Below are 19892 nucleotides of genomic sequence, written 5' to 3' on the forward strand. Positions count from 1 at the left end.
TTAGCCAAAAAGCGGATTCCAACACCAATCAATCATATCAAAATGAGTAAATCACGTTTTACAATTTGCGCCACAGGCCTGACGACTGTTGGCCGTCTTACATGGTGTTCACTGGCCGATTCACACATTGGTGGGCAGAGTTAATGTCTCTGTAAACACTATTTGCTGCCCCACAAATTTATCAATATAATAGTTTCATAGCTGAAAAGCTAAATGACATTTATCAGTAACGAGGTTCCTGAAGCGGATCAACTTATAGATTTGCTAGTAGATGCTGCCGCTGAATACTGCTGAGAGATGCACAGATGCAGGTATTCACACGCACTTAGCCTAACATGTCAAATGTCTTGAAACAAATCATCTGAAAAATTGATGTGTCATTATGACTCCTGGCCATTTAAATTATTAGAGAAATAAACGCACTCCCAAAAGGGTTATGTGGCCACGTCGGCACGCTTATTAATCGAATGGTCTTTCTCAGTTCTCAAATAAATTGAGAGCTACATTCGATTTTTATTGAATGGGCACAAGCGCTTATTGCAATAGAAAATACTGTACTGGTATCCACTGATTAAGAAAAAAAAATTTAGCTTGGGTGTTAATATTAGGCCTATTATATTAATAAGTAAGGGCGGACAATTTTTTTCTCTTACCAACGAAAAGAGGTAAATCTGACACTGATCACAAGACAGAGGGTGACACCTATAGATGACCTTGGAAATATTGTACATTTTAGTTTTATTGTATTTTTTTAGAACAATGTAAGCAAATTTTACCTTTTGGGGCATCTAACTTACAGTAAGGATGCTTTGCCACTGTAAAAAAAAAAAGACGACAGTACTGTATATAAAATGCTACAGTAAAAACTAGGGCCGGGACTTTAACGCGTTAATTGAGATGAATTAATTACACAAAAATAACGCGTTAATTAAGATTAATTAGTTACAGAAAAAAATTTCCCGCATTTTTAATAACTTATTTTTGCACCGCGGAACGTTTCTCACTGGATGAGTTTCGGCGGACCGATTATACTGAAGCACCAACTAGCGTTCGCATATCACCGCAGCGCAGCACATCGAGCCTCAAGTATCACCTCAACGCAAAACATATAGCAGCTAGCGTGGACTTTACACTTTATGTTGAACTATGTATTATTTTGTTGGTGCAACTGGCAGTTTATGTTGAACTCTTTATTGTTTTGGCCAAGGTTATTGAGAGTTGGACTTAGTATGTTATGGCCTCTGAAGCAACAGAGAGATGTTTTCTAATAGTCAGTGTTTCCAATGTTCTGAATGTAATTGACAGTATTGTGTATTACTTAAAAAACACTTTACAGAAGGTTCCAGCACCTATAAGCTACCTGAATTTCTGAAATGTACTATTTCTAAATTGTTTCTAAATATGCTATTGCTACACTTAATGGCAAAAATTGCACTGGTCTGCTAGACTTGGTTGAACAAAAAGAAACAATATTTTGTTGCTTAAGCTCATGTATTCAGTCATTATTCAATGGTATACTATAAATCCATGTGAAAAAAAATTACTTCTCACTGTTCTCAGGTCAAATATTTATATGCGATTAAAATGCGATTAATTTCGATTAATTAATTACAAAGCCTCTTATTAATTAGATTAATTTTTTTAATCGAGTCCCGGCCCTAGTAAAAACCTATTAATGGTTAAAGGTAAGTTCCACTACTATATATGATGAAAAAAATGCAGACTGTTATAAGCAACTTTTACTGCATACAGTTGTAATACTATAACTTACTATAAAACATATGGTTCAGAAATTATTCTAGAAACAATATTTACCACAAAGACAAACAATGAAACATATCAAGTATGACATTTTTTTTTTTTTTATGGTTCCCTAATGGACATTCTACTGACTGTAAGCATCTTAGCAAATACATGTCAACTTATTGTACTAACCATAAACATATAGTAACTGTAACACTAACCTAACAGTCTACTTATACTCTAAAGAGAGTTGGTTGACTTATAGTTGCTAAGTTACTTTTTAGTTACTACAATGTCTTAAGTGGACTATCAAAATAAAGTGTAACCAAACAGACTTTAGAACCTAGTTAATTAATTTCCTGAAAGCTGATGACACCAGTATGACACCAGAATTATGGCAGTTTGACACTAAATTTATCACACAAACTTGATTAAAATATTTAGCCAGTTACACTGTATAAGTTCATTCATTGTGAGAAAATGTGTAACAATTTGATCGGTTTCTCAAAAATCTAATGGGCGGATCATCATGGTGGTGGCACGTAAAGAGTAGTTAGGGCCTTTGAAGTAGTGCCACTTGATGCCATCAAGTTTGCCTGAATTTTGTCCAGAGGTGTAGTAGATGCCATTGAGGTTTGATGGGCCACAGGCATCAAACCACCAGCCTTCAGAAGAACAATGAAAAAAGAGAGTCTTGTTAGAAATATGGTTCAGAAAAATGTCAGTATTGAACATCATCTGCTTTATTCCCAGATGATTGCAGCACTTTTACAGTCAAAGGAAATTAAGTTTTGTTACATTTAAGGATAAACTTTGCCCTGGTCTACTGCAATCGAATCTCCCTTTTCTGTCCAAGATACTAGAAAATTTAGTATCTTCACAGTTATATTCCTTCTTAGAGAAAAATGGTATCTGTGAGGATTTCCAGTCAGGATTTAGACTGTATCATAGCACTGAGACTGCTCTCCTTAGAGTTACAAATGACCTGATCATATCATCTGATCGTGGTTGTATCTCTCTATTAGTGCTATTGGATCTTTGTGTTGCGTTCGACACTATTGACCACAACATTCTTTAGCATAGACTAGAAAACTTTGCTGGCATTAAAGGAAGTTCATTAGCATGGTATAAATCGTACTTATATGACTGCCATCAATTCATTGAAGTGAATGAAGAGGTGTCATATCAATAACAAGTGCAGTATGGAGTCCCTCAAGGCTCAGTACTAGGGCCGTAATGCTTTACTGCTGGTTTCGTCTGGCCAGAGGAGAACTGGCCCCCCCAACTGAGCCTAGTTTCTCCCAAGGTTTTTTCTCCATTCTGTTATTGATGGAGTTTTGGTTCCTTGCCGCTGTTGCTTCTGACTTGCTTAGTTGGGGTCACGTCATTTACAGCGATATTGTTGACTTGATTGCAAATGATTGCACAGACACTATTTAAACTGAACTGAAATGATGACATCACTGACTTCAATGATGAACTGCCTTTAACTGTGACACATTCTTTTTTGTTTAAAGCACTATATAAATAAAGGTGACTTGACTTAGCTTACCTCCTGTGAGCATGAGTGCACACTTGCAGATGCAGTTGTCATTATCCATGTCTTTTGTGCTAAAGTCAGCCCCATTTATCACCAAACTGCTCTGTCTGCCAGCTGTACCACTATAGCTTTTCAGGAACAACCTAACACAGAAAGACATGTAGATAATAAGAGAGTATAAAAAAACAGTACTGCAGCCTGTTTATATACTGAATATATTGTAACATTTAAGTTTCAGATAAGTTTCAGTACATTAACATTAGTTCATGCACCACACATTATGAACAAGCAAAGCTTGGCTGATGTTATATTTTATATTTGTAATTGTATTTATTCATGGTTTAACAAACAAAAATCTGTATAATAGAATATGTATTAATTACTTATAAACTAGATTAGTAGATGCTTTACATTGGTTCCTTGCTATTCCTTATTATAAGATATTACCATTTGTTGCAAACATTTTAAGTGGCTTGCTAATGTTCAGCATTTTACCACAAATAGCACCATTGTAGGAATGCATGTAAAGTTAAAAATGAACTCTGCAGGGGCTTTGGCCCTCTAGGAACTGAGTTTGACTCCCCTGCTCAAAAACGAATCACTAACTGCATAATCTGCATTAATGAGACACACATGCATTGTGGTGTAATTTGCTGAATTGCTTCCTGTGAAGCAACTGGGTGTCATGATAAAAACATATTCTGATAATGAATAATAACACTCTAGCCAAATTGAATGCTCGAAAAGGATGTATTTGTTTTGATGTCTCTGTATGTGTGGTAATAGCGGTATGAAGAGTTTATTCAAGCAGAACAGAAAGGCAGTGCACTGTTTTAACAACAAATATATCATCAATCAATGCTGGGTTGAAAGAGCAATGGGTAAATTTACCCAACTCTCTACCTGTAGTTTTGTTTCTCACTACCAAGGTAAAACTTGTCATACTGGGAGAACGCTAGTTTGCCATCCCAGTCCGTCAGCTCCAGTCTAAGAGTGCACTGCTTCTGATTGGTTAACTTGTACACCGGCTCATTTCCCAACCAGTGTTCTCCAGTCAGACTCCCAAAGCCCTAAAATACACAAACACACACATTTTGTTTCTCTGAACCGGTAGGGACTTTCCATTGACTTCTTCTATTTAGACACACTATCTTGACAATTTGTGGATATTTGTACTAGTATTTTACAGTTCGGCGAACTGATGTAGAATTTGTATGAATTTTTGTATTTGTCAACTAACTCTCATTGGAGTATTAGCAGTCTGTAAGGTTTTGGTTTATGGTTAGTATAGAATAAATTGACATGGCCATGGAAAGATATGTACAGTCAGCAGAAATTGTGTTGAGGACCATCAAAATAAAGTGTTTGGAGATATTAAGCAGACATACTATAATGACTAGTAGTTGACATTGTAGTTACAAACTTATATATTATTAGTAGAAAGTCTAAAGTGGATTGTTATATTAAAGTGTTACCATATTTTCCTAAATATAATGCACATAAAAACTTTGAATTGTGAATTTTTACATTTTCATTGGGAAGCTATTTGTTACATTTCCTAGCTCAACCTTCAACCAAGTGCCTAGTGTAAGAATTGAAAATAATAATTTATTTACTTGAAATTTTAACCAGAAAACTAAGGACAATCGAAATCCTATTTAGAAGACCAGACAATGTTTACAACAGATATGTTATTAAAGGCTACTAGTCCTACTAGCTACTAGCTACTAAACATTGCAAGCAAGTGCAATGCTACCTGTCCAACAGTATCCAATGTATTTATTTGTCCAATCAGTTTAATTTAGATAAACTGTGGCCAAGATTTAACCAAAAATGAGGGGAGAAATTAATAAAAATTGTCTGTTTCACTACTCAGAAAACTGATGGTGAATTTGTATGAATTTTGTACGTTTTCATAAGATCATGCCCACTGGGAAAATAATTCTTAATTTATGGAAATAATCTCTCTCTCTCAAGCATGTCATATGATGGACTACGTTTTTTCCCAATTTAAATCTCAGAATAAAATAAATATAAATAAATACATTTATTGGTGTTTGACAAAAGCCTCCATAACTTTTTTTTTTTTTTTTTTCATAAAGGCCTAATAGGATTTGTTATGGGACAGCCGCACTTTATCATGGAGATATTACCCATAACAAAACAAGAATAGTGAGGCAATACTACAGGCAAATCATGTCATCTAAATGAACCAAATCAAGATGGCAGTTGCAATGTGCCTCTTTCTGTGCAACAGGCCAGTCACTTCTGGGAGTTATGCCAGGCCTCGATCAGCACTACTAAGTACAAACCAGTGAGTCGACCTTTCAATATCCTTTGTACATGCACTGCCAGATTGCTTTGTTCAAAAACAGTGTGTCCTAATCTCTTCTTCAAGACCTTAATCGTAATTTCAGTCAGGACCACTCTGTTTGAGTAAGGGTGTATTCACACCAGGGAAGTCCGCTAGTTCACTTGCTTTGGTCCAGACCAAATACAATGTTGTTGTTTTTGTTTGTTTGTTTGATGCGGTTTGCTTTCACACTGCCCTTTTTGTAAGTGAACCAGAAACTGTAAACAAAATCACACGTGTGCTTAAAGTCATCCTTTCATTGGTTCATCCATTCAACCTTATCAGAGTTCTTTTGGAAGTGGACCGAGACTTGGTACATTTATTTGGTGCGCACCTGAGTGCTACTGCTGTATTCACACATGCCTAAAAGATCCGCACCCAGAGAGGAATAAAACTTGAGTTCGATTCAATCCAAACAAACAAGACAGGTGTGAATATACCCTAAGATTATTGAAGGGGTCCTGAACTTTATATTTGGCGGCAGGCTTCGCTCTGAAGGGTTCAGATTCTGAGCTATCCACAGGCAAACCTCACTGAGACAAATTTAGCAATGAACTGGATAGATGATATATCTCTGTGGGTAAGCAGTTAGTGATCATGTATTTGCATAAAGAGGAGTTGGGGATGTGGAAGGGTAAGCGCATATCTGTGCAACAGAGCTCAAGGTTGACTAAGCCCATGTCTGTGCAACAGACTATGGCAAGTGTGAGTATGGGTGAGCTTATATGTTTTATTATTTGTAGTAGGAGGAGTTACGATCAGCTGAGCATCAGCTGATGCTGCAGTCATGCCGTGGTCTGCCTGAAATATGCTTGAGCTACATTCTTTGCACAAACTAGATTTCAGTCATAAAACTAGCTGGTGTCCAAGGAGATTTATTGACCATTTATTGACATTTATTGATAAGACTTACCATCTTATACTCCTTCCAGGTTCTGTGGAAGTCCAACGTTCCATCTTTCCTCAACTGTATGACAGTCCAGCCCCCACCAGCACTTTCCATGTTGCAATAAACCTATAGTAGGAGATACAACAGGATAATATGGAGGCTTATGGCATTTATGTTCCTTAAATTCAAGGGTTTTATTCATAATTTAGAACAGTACTGTTGAGCACAGTGTGTTGGTTTTAAGGACAATTCTACTTGAGTGGAAAATTAGCATTTGTGCAATTACAATGTAAGCAAAACAAAACTACCATCAAAAGCTACTCTTATAAATTCTGATTATTTACTTTATCAGGAAGTACATTTAAAGTTGTTGAATTACTGAGAGTTGAAATTATGACAAAATTTTCCACTTAAAAAGTAAAGTAGAATAAGTTTTTAATTTGATCAGGTACATTTTTTTATAGTACATTGCTCTTCTGCTAATATGGGCATAGGACAGGTTAAATGTAATAATGGGCTTGCCACTGACAGCACCAGAGCTCAGAAATAAGTTACGAGGGCTGTACAGGCAGTGTAAGTTCTGGAGTGCAGCATTCACCCAGCTGTTACTCTGAGAGTTCAGCCAAGAGTATTTCCAGCCCTTGCTTTTCCTGAGGTAGCCAATACCTGATACAGTGTACTCTGACACACATATACTGATAACTCCAGAAAAAGCAAACATAAAATTTCTGGGTTTTGTGTATTTTTATGAATTTATTCAGTATGTTGCGCATAGTTCTAAATCTATGCTATACATGTTGAAAATGAAATTTAACTCAAGAGTCACTGATTTGCCTGTATATTGATTCTCTTCTGTAATCAGCAGATCATACCAAAACATATGTTTGTGATCATACAAATTCACAAATTTTCATTGCCATCATAATATGTTGTTAATGTTGAAAGTACCAGAGAAAAACAGTAGCTAGATCCTGAAGTAAAAGTCAACAACAAAATGCATGTTTATATTTCACATTACGGAAGGAGAAAGTAAAATTTTAAAACTAAGAAATTATCCACTTCACTTTAGAAGGAAAGAAATATTATGCATGGGGTAACATCCACCGCAAAAAAAATAAAATAAAAATAAACATGACAAATGCATCACTATTGGCCTGACTCCTGTAGCTGTGTTATCAGATCCCATTTAGACTGACCTTATGCATGTCTTGCATGCGAATGTGGATGGTGTAAATTCCACTCCTGTTAAATCCAGCCCTGAACAGTTCGGCACAGTCTCTGTATTTTCTCTGCTCATCCATTTGTTTGAAGACTTTTGGACTCACTGCTTCAAACAAGCATGGTTATAAAAAGTACTGTATCAGTTCATGGAGGTTTAAGTGGGACATGGGAAGAGTGAGGCTCTGTGACATTTCACACAATGTTTCAGATCCAAGTAAAACTTGGCAGCAAAATGGGATAGTTATGGTGTGCAGCACCCCTGATGTGAACCAGTCACAACTCTACATGATGTAATGCGGAGAGATTCTAAGAAATTAATCATAGGACTGTCAGTGCAGCGCAATACAATGTTTGTGACCTCACAAATGAGGGAATTAATTAATAAGTTGTGGGAACAAATTCTACATTGATTATCGATGACATCTTGTATTTTGTGCATATATAACTCTTATCTTCAATTTGTTTACCTTTGTTCTTGGGGCATATTTTAAGCAGTTTGTTGATGGTAGCATGCAGCTGTAGTTGCTCACGGTAGAGGGCGCTGTTGTTGGTGATGACCTGCTCTAGACTGAGTTCCAGGCTCTGTATTGAAGCGCTCTGGGATACTAGGAGTCTCTGGAGCTTTGTCCGCTCACTCTTTAGCCAGCCCAGTTCTGCACGATGACGTGCCTCCATGTTAAGCATACGCTGCTCCAGGCCGCTGAACACAGACATGAATAGGACAAAAATTACCAGAAAACAACAAGAACAAAAAATAAATGAAAACTGTAAGTGAAAGATATGTCAAGAAAAGTGCCAATAAAGTGTCATTGAAAGACACTCTACACTGTTTTGTCCTGAAGTCGGTTGATCTCACTGGTTTGCCGGAGCAGTTTGTTCTCAAGTTTGATGGAGGACAAGGAGTTTTCCATTGACTGAACCTTCAGTCTTGAAGTCTGATTGAAAACCTGTTATATAATGTCATATTAGCTGGGTTAATGTCATATTAGAAACTTTTCAGCTTCATAATTCTCTGCCTCCACTGTTTCTTATCAAGTAATCTCATGATTTTCCAAGAATACTTAGAAGCCAGTGCTAGCATGTTATGATGAATGCTTTTGGATATGAATTCACACCTGTGTCTCCATGTCTGTTAGTCTCCTGATGTGTTGGGTGGACTGGGAAAGCACTTTTGTGCCAAGATCCAACATGGCTGTCATTTCACTATGTAAAGCACTATTCCGCAGGTGTGTTGCGTCCTCTGTCAGACTCGCTTTCACAAAGACCTCAATCTGTATGCAAACACACAGGCAGAAAGAAAGATTGACTGGCTCTGTATAACATTCATTATGGTCTTTATACATAGTCACATACTGTTCATTATTTTGAAATACTTGCAGCTGTACTTTCTGGGGCATTGTGCAAGATTGAATCAGTCTGGTCTTGAGCAGCTACATACACCCTGAATGAGATAATATTATATTTTATTGTACATTTTCTCACATTTAAGTGTGGGAACCAAATAGAGAAAAACAATGAGGAATCCGTACCGTAATTCCTCAAACACCCAAAGTATCATTAGTAATGTCTTTTTGTGAAATGCTTTTAAATATAAGGACCACTAGCTTATTTTTTAAATGAAATAAGGGATAAAAACTCCACTGAACGAGGAATATTTACCTATAAACAGCTGTGAGACAAAGTCTGTTTGTAATCCCATGTTGGTGATAAAATATCAGTGATTTGAATACACATGATGAGCAAACTGCTTTACTGATATTTAACCTTTGAAAAAATCTAATCATGTTTTGCATTCAAAATGCAGAAATGTGCTGTGAAATAAAAGTAAGAAACAATATCATATAGAGAGAACCTCAGAAGACACTCACAACTTGATATCAAGTGCAGCGCCTTTCTTATAAAATCAGATAATTTGACTTTTTATGACAAGGCAAGGTTAGTTCAGGATGTAGAATATCAAGTGGCGTGTCTCTCTAAAATCTCTATGACATTTATGAATAATAATTTATTGTATTTGTAAAACTTTTTTTCAACTTGGAAAAAAAAAAACAGCAATGTATTTGTTCAAGCCCCAAATGGGGTTCAGTTCTCAGTGTTTTGCAGTCAAATCCTTCCACACAAGACTCAAACCATTACTTTGTTAACCTTGTTTTATGTATATGAACACTGTCATATTGGGACTGAAATGGTACTCCAGTCTATGGAAACTGTCTTGTAAATTTCACTTGATTTTGTCCACTTGCCAGTAATAGCTGTAGCAGAAACAAATACCGTAATCTTTTATCCAAGCAAAGCACCAGTTATAAATTGAAGTTATCAACAAATGTAATGATATTATGACACTTCTGCTTACTCTTACTCTACAGTATCACAACAAAGATAATTTGAACACATCCCCCAGAGCACCGCTTCAGGACTGGCACATTCTCTGGGCTGCTTATCAGCACTTTGTACAGTGTTTACAGGAAGAGATATGTTCAGCTGCTCTCAGTGAGATGGAGTCCAAGATGTATAAATACTCGCTGCATTAAAGTGATAGCTGTATGTCCTCTGGGCCTGGAGTGTCCTGTATAACACTCAGATGAAGTGCTGGAACAGGATGTGTTTATCTAGTGTTCTGCATCCTAGTAAGACTGCTAGCTGGACCAAACAGCCACAGGCAGGGATTAAACAAGTCACAAATTTCTTTCAGCGAATAACAGTGGTAAGAGAACAGGCTGTGATTTACAGATGTTGTGGACAATAAGACTTTTCAATGGGTCAAGATAATACAAATTCTGAAGCATTAGTGTATTATATGAGGTAAATTATCTTAAGTTATGTTTAGGGACGGTGATGAAAATACATTCTTTTTACATATAGTACAATACAACAATAAAATGGCCAACTTTTTTTGTCTTACTAAGGCTAATTTCATAGCTAACATTTAATGTGTCCTAAATTTGTCAGTTAAATAAAATGTTACTATTAATTTGAAACTAGTTTGATTCTGAATGAAGCTCAATACAAGTTTCTGCTCACAAGTAATATTGAAGTCTTATATTTCATCTCAAGCATGATGTTCAGTTATGCTGTTGTTATTATTATTATTATTATTATAAATAAGGTCCTATGACATGAAAATTTCACTTTCTGAGGTTTTTTAACATTAATATGAGTTCCCCTAACCTGTATATGCTCCCCAAGTTTATAGAAATTTGAATCGGTGTAAATTGAGATTTTTCTATCTTTCTCTGCCTTTGAGAAAATGGAAGCTCAAACGGGCTGATCTTGAATCGCCTCGTTGTGACGTTGTAACGAGAATTGTTACCTCCCCTTTCTCTGCTTTGCCCGCCCAAATAATTACATATAATTCAGTCGCAATGTCAGCACAGGCGTTACAAACAGACTTTTATGATATGGATTCGACAGCACCGGCACAAAGTGAGTAACAGGGTTCATTAATGCCTGATCTGTGATCAGTGATTTCTGATGGGTAGCTAATCATTCAAGTTCACACAGACTTTCTTTCTAAATCGTTTAATACTGTTTATGCATCAGTGAATCAAGCCAGTGACTAAACGATCAACTCCACGTTGTTTCTCTTAGTAGCATGAAACAAATCTGTTATTTAAATTGTGATTTAACTACAGAGAGCGATCAAAGAACGCTCGCTTTTTTCCGGAGCTGTTACACATCGCGAGTATATCTGCACACTTGCCCAAACTGCCGTTACAATGAATGACGCTGTTATGCTGCACAACGGAGCTCTTACTGTATTCATGTGTTTGCTGTTAGCTGTGGTGAAAGCATTTTGTGAGAGAAAACGTGTTGCAATAATGACGAGATCACTGCATTCACGTGATAAACAGACTCTGTCTACTCAATGCTCATCACTGCAGCCTTTCATGTGATGGGGAAAAGATCGAAAAAATAATTATATAATCAACACTTCCACGATTAGTTAATCTCAACAGCTGTAATAGTAATAGTAATATATATATATATATATATATATATATATATATATATATATATATATATATTTGAGAGGCGTTTCACATGTAGATGTCAAGATGTCAGCCAATCACAACAGTTGTGGTTTACTCGGAGTCTCACAGCAGACACGCCCCTTCAAACAGAGCATTCAAGCCAGAGGGCTAATGTCAGGATATAAAAATGCTTTTTATTTCTACATTTTAAATGTAAAAAATCATACTAACAATATAAATACACCTAAGGAAACATTAAAAAGCATTTAAAGAAAAGGAAATAATCCATGTCATGGGACCTTTAATATGGTTTAGATTATTAAACATAATTAATAGTTTTATCAACATAGTTTTATAGACTAAGATTAAAAGTCTGAACAGTTAAAACATTTAAATATGTAAATAAAGGTAATCTTAAAAGTATTTAAAATAAAACATTCAAGTGATGTACATGGATCGAAGAGTCTTAAGAGATTTGTACAATGGAACATCAAGTTAATTTGTTTCTGACCAAAATACATGCACATGTTGGCATATGGAAGTATTGAAGTTTATTTCCTTTTTTTCCCCCATTAATCATCAGTCATTAGTCTGAAGGCACATGTTTCCATATTTGTTATAAAACTGGATATTTGCTGCAGCGTTTTAATCTTCAGTCCTCATATTTCACGTAGAACATAGTTCCTAAGGGATGGTTGAAAGCACACACATCCTCACTGCTGGCTGGTTTGGCTCACTGAAACTTGAAATGGGGACAGAGGGTGTTTTCTTAGGGACAGATCAAGTCTCCCCCCATCGGCCCAGAAACACATAACCCTGCCCCATTGGGGCGCCTACTCACTAAAGAAAGCTCTGACGAAGCGCTTGACCGATAGGAATGCATAAAATCAGTTTTGAAGGTGTGGAAAGAGCCATGTCAGTTTGAAATCAAGAGGGAATACAGCACAGTTGTGTATATGGAAATGGGAAGCATATTCTCATTGGTCAACAGATGCTCTAAAAGCAAATCAAAACATATTATAGTATGTACTAAATGTACATCTTCGCAAGTATTTGGTAATTACTTCTATTGTCTTTGAAATATTCTTAAATTGGACTGTCAGATGTACAGATCAGCTTTTATGGTAAACTAAAATATACTTTAATGTCATTCTCTTGGAACTTTAATGAAGTTGCAATTTAGTGCATTTAAAATATATACACCATAAATGTTATATCAAATAACACACAGCATTTAACCAAGAACGTTACATGTGCTTTAGTATGTAAGCCAACAAGTGTACTTTTTATAAAAAGATTATTAAAACATAGTGATTTAAAATGGATTCTTAAGTACAGCTTTTATTTGGACATTATTACAAAGTGCACTTCTTAAAGTATTCTTTTCTATTCATGAGATTTTACAGTGCATTACAAGGCATAGTTATGCATTAAAACTAAAGGCTCAAAGTAAAGTGTTACCAAACTATTTTATGTTTTGGTAGTTTGGTGGTAAATTTGTATGAACTCTTAAGGTTCGAGTAATAAAAAAGCATTTTTTTAAATAAAATAATAAATCCATATATAAAAATAATAACTTTATGAGTAAATAAATTTGGTAGCAACATAACAACAAAATAACCTGAAATTATGTAATTAAAAATCCATTTTGAAAATCATTTATCCACAACAATTTTTCACTGTGAATTATGAGAAGAATTGTTCTTTTTTACTTCTATAACTGTACTTTACTTTACAATTACATGGAATGTCCCATTGGATCTCTTACAGTTTTAGGGGAACTTGCTGTTAACCAATTCGCAAGCGTTTTCTTTTTTTTTTTTTTCTTTTTTTTTATCTGTAAAGCATATATATTTATATGTTGTTTTCTTTTTCTTTACTTTTTTTCTTTTTTTTTTTTTTAATTACAATGACTTTGGTTAGGAATTGTCCTGAGATTATTCTGTATTAGACCAGGGGTGTCAAACTCAATTCCTGGAGGGCCGGTGCCCAGAAAAGTTTAGATTAAACCCTAACTAAACACACATGATCCAACTAATCAAGTCTTCCAGGCTTATTTGAAAGCTACATGGTACGTGTGTTGAAGCAGGGTTGGAACAAAACTCTGCAGGGTTTCAGCCCTCCAGGAATTGAGTTTGACACCCCTGTATTAGACTGTAACTTGAAGAGCAGGAAATGAGGCTGATCAAATCCTTGACTGTCAAGCTGTTCCCCAAAGTAATGCCTGACATTGAGAGACTGAACAGACACAGAAATTCTGGATCCAGAACTGAGCCTGAAGTGTTTCATTCTAATTTATCTGTGCTCTGGGATTAACACTAGCACTACCGGAATTCTATAACTACTAGAACTGCCAATAGCGGTCATTTTGACTGTTCATTCCAGACAGCAGTGAATGTCATTTTTGTCATGTTATATTTACTTCAAAGCTTCTATGGTCATGTTTTATGAAAAATGTGGGGTAATTTAAGCATACATAATATAATATGTTCGTGATATTATTGTGTAAGAGCTACTAGACCTCCCACAAAAGTGCATGCCGCAATTTGCTTTCCGCAATTTGTATCCGGCAAGCTGGAGATCAAAGTTTTTCACCGCAGTTAAAATGTTGTTTTTGAAAGTCAAAATGTCAACAAATATAAAATGAAGCAGAATATTTCGTTAGATAAAAACATATTGTGAATTTTGGAAATGATTACATCTGTCTTTATTCAGTACATTTTGACTTTTGGAGTTTACAATGCTTTAGCATTATCGGAAATGTTTGGACCACACGAATCGGAAACAATTTTATGCAGCCTCTAATGAAATCTAGAATGAAAAAATTGTTCTGTTATATTAGGACAGATAATAAACTCTGAATCACTTTCAGAATCAGTGTCAGATGAACTGTCAAGAGACCAAGAGACATCCCTCTCTGCTCCTCCATCAGACTCTGCATCATCAATGTTCTCAAGCAAGGATAAAACCTCAGTGACAGTCATTTTCTTTCTTGTTGCCATTTTGACGGTAAAGCTAAGTTTTAGCTTAGCAAAAGCATACAAAACTGCCAGAGAAAGGTTGCTAGGCAACAGCTACGCACATCTTTAACGGTGGGAAAAAGCGCTGAGGAGATACAACGCCTGTAATATGTGCGGTCAAATTGACCGCTATGGCCATTCAAGGTAGAAATACTCAGAACTCTTTTGTGTTTTGTAATTTTAATAAAATAACAATGTTAAAATAAAATTTACATTAATTTAAGAAAAGTCATGGAACTGTAGTTATATGGGTTTTATTTCAACAAAGTTATTACATTGCAAATCTTTAAAACGGTCAAAATGACTGCCTTGGTAGTTCTAGTGTTAAAGGGATAATTATTTTTTGTATGTGGTGTAATACATTATGTATGTAAAAAAAAATATTATTTTCCACATAATATGTATTATTGTTGCTCCTCTATGCCCCGCCTTTCTGACACGTGTCAATTTTTACAAAGCTCATCGGTCTGAAAAGCGAGGTGTAAGCTGATTGGCCAGCTTTCCAGTGCATTGTGATTGGCTGAATACCTGAAGTTGGTGACAGAAATGTTACGCCCCTTAGCATACTCTGGAAAAACTAATAAAACCCATTATAAACTAGGCATTTGCTTGCAGCCAGTGGGGACATAATAACTGATTATAATGAATTACACTGTCTTTTTACACGTTGTGTATCGCGTTGTGTAAACATAAAAATATGTCTGCATTTGTGATGGGAGAAATGACACATAGCCACTGTTGGGAACATTACTTTAAAAAAGTAATTAGTTATAGTTACTCACTACTTGTTCCAAAAAGTAACTGTGTTAGTAACTGAATTACTCTATAATAAAAGTAACCAGTTACCAGGGAAAGTATTTGCGTTACTGTAAAAAAAAAAAAAAAGTGCTATATGTCAGAGCTTTGTAGATGCGTGTGTCACACATTACATGCACGTTCTTGCCTTTGACCATAATGAATTTGAAGTAGTGCTTATATCTCCACCTTGAACATGACAACTTTTCATCGGATTGCTACTGACTCGCCATTTCTGCTGCGAATCTCTGTGTAGCTGTTGCGTGTGTGTGTGTTTGGCACTGCTGGCGCTGGCGCTTCCATCGCTTATCTCGTTATTAACCCACCTACTCACTCGCTGTGTGATCCAGGGGTGCGTTCGGATTGCATAGTTTATTAAATCAATGCATAGTAACGCACCGTATTTAACGTTCAGTAACGTTAACTGCATTGTAACGCGGGAAAAGTAATTAGTTAGATTACCCTGTTACTGAAAAAATAACGTCGTTACCTAATGCCGTTATTTTAAACGCCGTTATTCCAAACACTGCAAATAGCAAGCTTTAACAGTTACTCTACACTGCTCAAAACTGGCAAATCTTTTACATATGAAAACATACTTACAGGCTTTGAGTCAGAAGCGCCAGACTGTCCTTGCAAAGTTGAAATTGCCCCACTTTATAGAAACATACACTGGGCATTGTAGGCTACTCTCACAGGAAACAGTCCTTGTAAAATCCACTGTACATGTCTGAATATTGGAGTTGAACATTTGAGTTCCATGAGTCTGGAACAGTGTAAATACAACTTAACCACTTATTTCTATTTGTGACTTCTTTTGGAAGGCCAAAGAAAGTAGTTTCACTTTTGAAACGAAACATAGCATCTCCAAGAAATGGTGCCAGCAGCAATAGTAAGAATCAAAGTTACACCTTCTTTCTTTGTGTGAACATTTGGACGGCGTTATGCAAATCTTCCCACATCGTGACATAGACTTTTGGGGGCGGGGGTGTTAGAACGATCCCTTTTAGGAGAGCGTGGTTGATTCGTAACTTTTTTAAAGAATACCTACCGTATGTTCCGCACTATAAGGTGCACTTAAAGCCTTTAATTTTCTCAAAAAACGACAGTGCGCCTTATAATCCGTAGCGCCTTATATATGGATCAAGGCTCTCTGTCAAAATGTTGACATTCCCTTTAGCACAGCACCATCTAGTGGATGCATAGCGCAAACCCAGTCAAACGTTTGACTGCAGTATCTTCTATTCTATGTGCCTTATAATCCGGTGCACCGTTTATGAAAATAGTTCTAAAATAGGCCATTCATTGAAGGTGCGCCTTATAATCCGGTGCGCCTTATAGTGCGGAAAATACGGTTATTGGATTTGAGACTTTAGTCTTTGCAAATCGTCTTTATGCACCAAGAGTGTGCAACATTCCAAAGAGAAAGGAAAAATTGAAATCACATCATATGACCCCTTTAAAACCCACTTTACAACAACAACAACAGCAAAAATCCAGTGATACGCTACAAAGATAAATACATTCAACAACATTACATAATTATTTGTAAATTAAATTTGCCTAAAATATATATCTTGTCAAATGGGCAAGAAATTAGATGCCAAATGGGGGTTTGTACGGCGATGCAAACCATTTTTTCTTAGTGTGAAGAATAATAATAAGAAACTTTTTGCACTATAAAGAATCAATTTTTTACAATAAAAAGATTCTGTTGATGCTAAAGGTTCTTCACTGAACAACAGATGCCATTAAAGAACCTTTATTTTTAAGTGTATGTGATCCATTCACACTCTCCATCAGCAGTGCTTTGGTCAACAGCAGCACATTAAATGACATGTTGACTTACCTTTTGGAGCCAGTGGGTGTAATTTTCCATGGCAAGCTCCAGGTGTTGGATCCACTGGTTTAAGCGGCTTTGCTTCCCCTGTGGAGATTCTTTCTGGACACTGTTACCTTCATAATTACCAACATGTTCTTCTGGCAGGCTACAAGTCCTACTCTCCTCAGGTTCTGGCAGAATGAAGGTGTAGCTACATTCTCCATGCTGAACAGAGTTTAAATGCTGACTGCTGCCCCCAGAAACATCTGTTAATTTATCCACAGGTGAATCTTCAAAGCTTGATGTCCTCACCAGCAATAATGTCAAATGCAGAAGAATACTGATCTTCATCTTTATGGCAAAACAGGTAAAACCTGCCAAATCTTCTTGCACATATTAATGAGTGATAATCTCTAAATAAACATATTTAGGAGATGTGTCGGTCCATCAAAACATACAAAGAAGCCATTTTTCCAGAAATTACAGATGATCGCTCTTCTCAAACTGAAGTTTTTACCATTGAGACGCCAGTCCTCTGTCCTGCTTCAGTACCATAGAACAAGTGATTGCCACCTCTATCTTCAAAGTGAGCTCCAGGCATGTGCTGTACTTGTGTGAGAGAGTGAACAGTGGGTTTTGTAGACTGTGTGTTCAGAAAAGACGGTTCTATCTACAGATGGCTGGTCAGTGTGTGTGTGTGTGTGTGTGTGTTTTAAAGGGGTCTGAGTGTTGTAAGAGTAAACTGCAGACAGACTGTGTGACTGTGCAAGAATGTGAGTGAGAGCATGTGTGTCAGTGTATGTGCGTGTGTGTGTGTGTGTGTGTGTGTGTGTGTGTGTGTGTTCACTTTTATAGCAGAAACAGACATGTAAGGCAAGTGCAAAACATTTACCTCTAGGCTTATAGCAGAGATGATGTTAACAGTTAATGTTGTGGCGGGATGTAAACCACAACTGTAACGTTATATAATGTATATATATATATACATTAATGCAATTATCTAATCAACCAATCACAAGGCAGTTGCTTCAATGCATTTAGGGGTCTGGTCCTGGTCAAGACAATCTCCTGAACTCCAAACTGAATGTCAGAATGGGAAAGAAAGGTGATTTAAGCAATTTTGAGTGTGGCATGGTTGTTGGTCCCAGTATTTCACAATCTGCTCAGTTACTCGGATTTTCACGGGCAACCATTTCTAGGGTTTACAAAGAATGGTGTGAAAAGGGAAAAACATCCAGTATGCAGCAGTCCTGTGGGCCAAAATGCCTTGTTGATGCTAGAGGTCAGAGAAGAATGGGCCGACTGATTCAGGCTGATAGAAGAGCAACTTTGACTGAAATAACCACTCATTACAACCAAGGTATGCAGCAAAGCATTTGTGAAGTCACAACACGCACAACCTTGAGGCGGATGGGCTACACCAGCAGAAGACCCCACCGCGTACCACTCATCTCCACTACAAATATGAAAAAGAGGCTACAATTTGCACGAGCTCACCAAAATTGGAAAGTTGAAGACTGGAAAAATGTTGCCTGGTCTGATGAGTCTCGATTTCTGTTGAGACATTCAGATGGTAGAGTCAGAATTTGGCGTAAACAGAATGAGAACATGGATCCATCATGCCTTGTTACCACTGTGCAGGCTGGTGGTGGTGGTGTAATGGTGTGGGGGATGTTTTCTTGGCACACTTTAGGCCCCTTAGTGCCAAATGGGCATCGTTTAAATGCCACGGCCTACCTGAGCATTGTTTCTGACCATGTCCATCCCTTCATGACCACCATGTACCCATCCTTTGATGGCTACTTCCAGCAGGATACTGCACCATGTCACAAAGCTCGAATCATTTCAAATTGATTTCTTGAACATGACAATCAGCACCTTGTTGAATCATTGCTACGTAGAATTAATACAGTTCTGAAGGAGAAATGAGTTCAAACACAGTATTAGTATGGTGCTCCTAATAATCCTTTAGGTGTATATATATATATATATATATATATATATATATATATATATATATATATATATATATATATGCATACATACATTGCTATTTGCACAAATGGTTATATGGTAACTGAATTTAATTGGTTCTGTACTTGTACAGTGTGCAATGATAGTTAAGTTGAATCTAATCTAATGTCAACGTATCTATGCATATGTTTCCATAACTCACAGTTTGCATGTAAAACCTGTTGCATATTAAGATTCTGTGTAGGGAACGATTTTAAGAAATAAAGTTGACAGTAGCCATTCCATGAAAAAAAATAATAATACAATGGAAGTCAATGGCTACCATTAATGGTTGGATAACCAGCATTCTGCAAAATATCATATTTTGTGTTCAACAGAAGAAAGAAGCTGATACAGGTTTGGAACAAGTCACTTATCCCTTTATTATGGATCAAAACTAAATAAATCTGAGAAATAAATGTTTGGATTTAGCACTAATGAAAAACCTGGAAATCACTATTTTACAGTATGGCCACTTTTACATCTTTGTCATGAACCCTAGTATAATATTCAATTGCAGTCTTA

At 36.4% G+C, this 19892-nt stretch overlaps 1 protein-coding gene across 2 annotated transcripts; it reads right to left on the minus strand.

Moving 5' to 3' along the window:
* Nucleotides 1-1721: 1721 nt before the first annotated feature.
* On the minus strand, nucleotides 1722-18113 carry LOC127974461 (angiopoietin-1). 2 transcript variants are annotated; one of them, XM_052577764.1, is made up of 9 exons: nucleotides 17382-18113; nucleotides 8862-9017; nucleotides 8572-8693; nucleotides 8214-8446; nucleotides 7722-7852; nucleotides 6550-6651; nucleotides 4187-4353; nucleotides 3296-3426; nucleotides 1722-2408 (listed from the first exon to the last, which is right to left on the minus strand). In XM_052577764.1, exons 1-9 carry the CDS (start codon nucleotides 17703-17705, stop codon nucleotides 2248-2250), a joined length of 1527 nt encoding a protein of 508 aa, XP_052433724.1. In that variant the 5' UTR covers nucleotides 17706-18113; the 3' UTR covers nucleotides 1722-2247. The 2 variants fall into 2 exon arrangements, with proteins under 2 accessions (XP_052433724.1, XP_052433725.1); XM_052577765.1 differs by having other exon boundaries at nucleotides 7722-7849; nucleotides 17382-18110.
* Between the last annotated feature and the right edge of the window lie 1779 nt (nucleotides 18114-19892).

This window comes from Carassius gibelio, chromosome B16, assembly GCF_023724105.1.
Source record: "Carassius gibelio isolate Cgi1373 ecotype wild population from Czech Republic chromosome B16, carGib1.2-hapl.c, whole genome shotgun sequence".
In the NCBI taxonomy this organism is placed as follows: Eukaryota; Metazoa; Chordata; class Actinopteri; order Cypriniformes; family Cyprinidae; genus Carassius; species Carassius gibelio.

Excerpts from the sequence above, each read along its gene's own strand:
- LOC127974461 (XM_052577764.1), bottom strand. The coding sequence starts at position 17,705 with ATGAAGATCAGTATTCTTCTGCATTTGACATTATTGCTGGTGAGGACA. Across the intron at positions 6,652-7,721 it reads GCATGCAAGACATGCATAAG|GTTTATTGCAACATGGAAAG; the intron begins GTCAGTCTAAAT and ends CTCCTACTATAG. Across the intron at positions 2,409-3,295 it reads TGCACTCATGCTCACAGGAG|GCTGGTGGTTTGATGCCTGT; the intron begins GTAAGCTAAGTC and ends GTTCTTCTGAAG.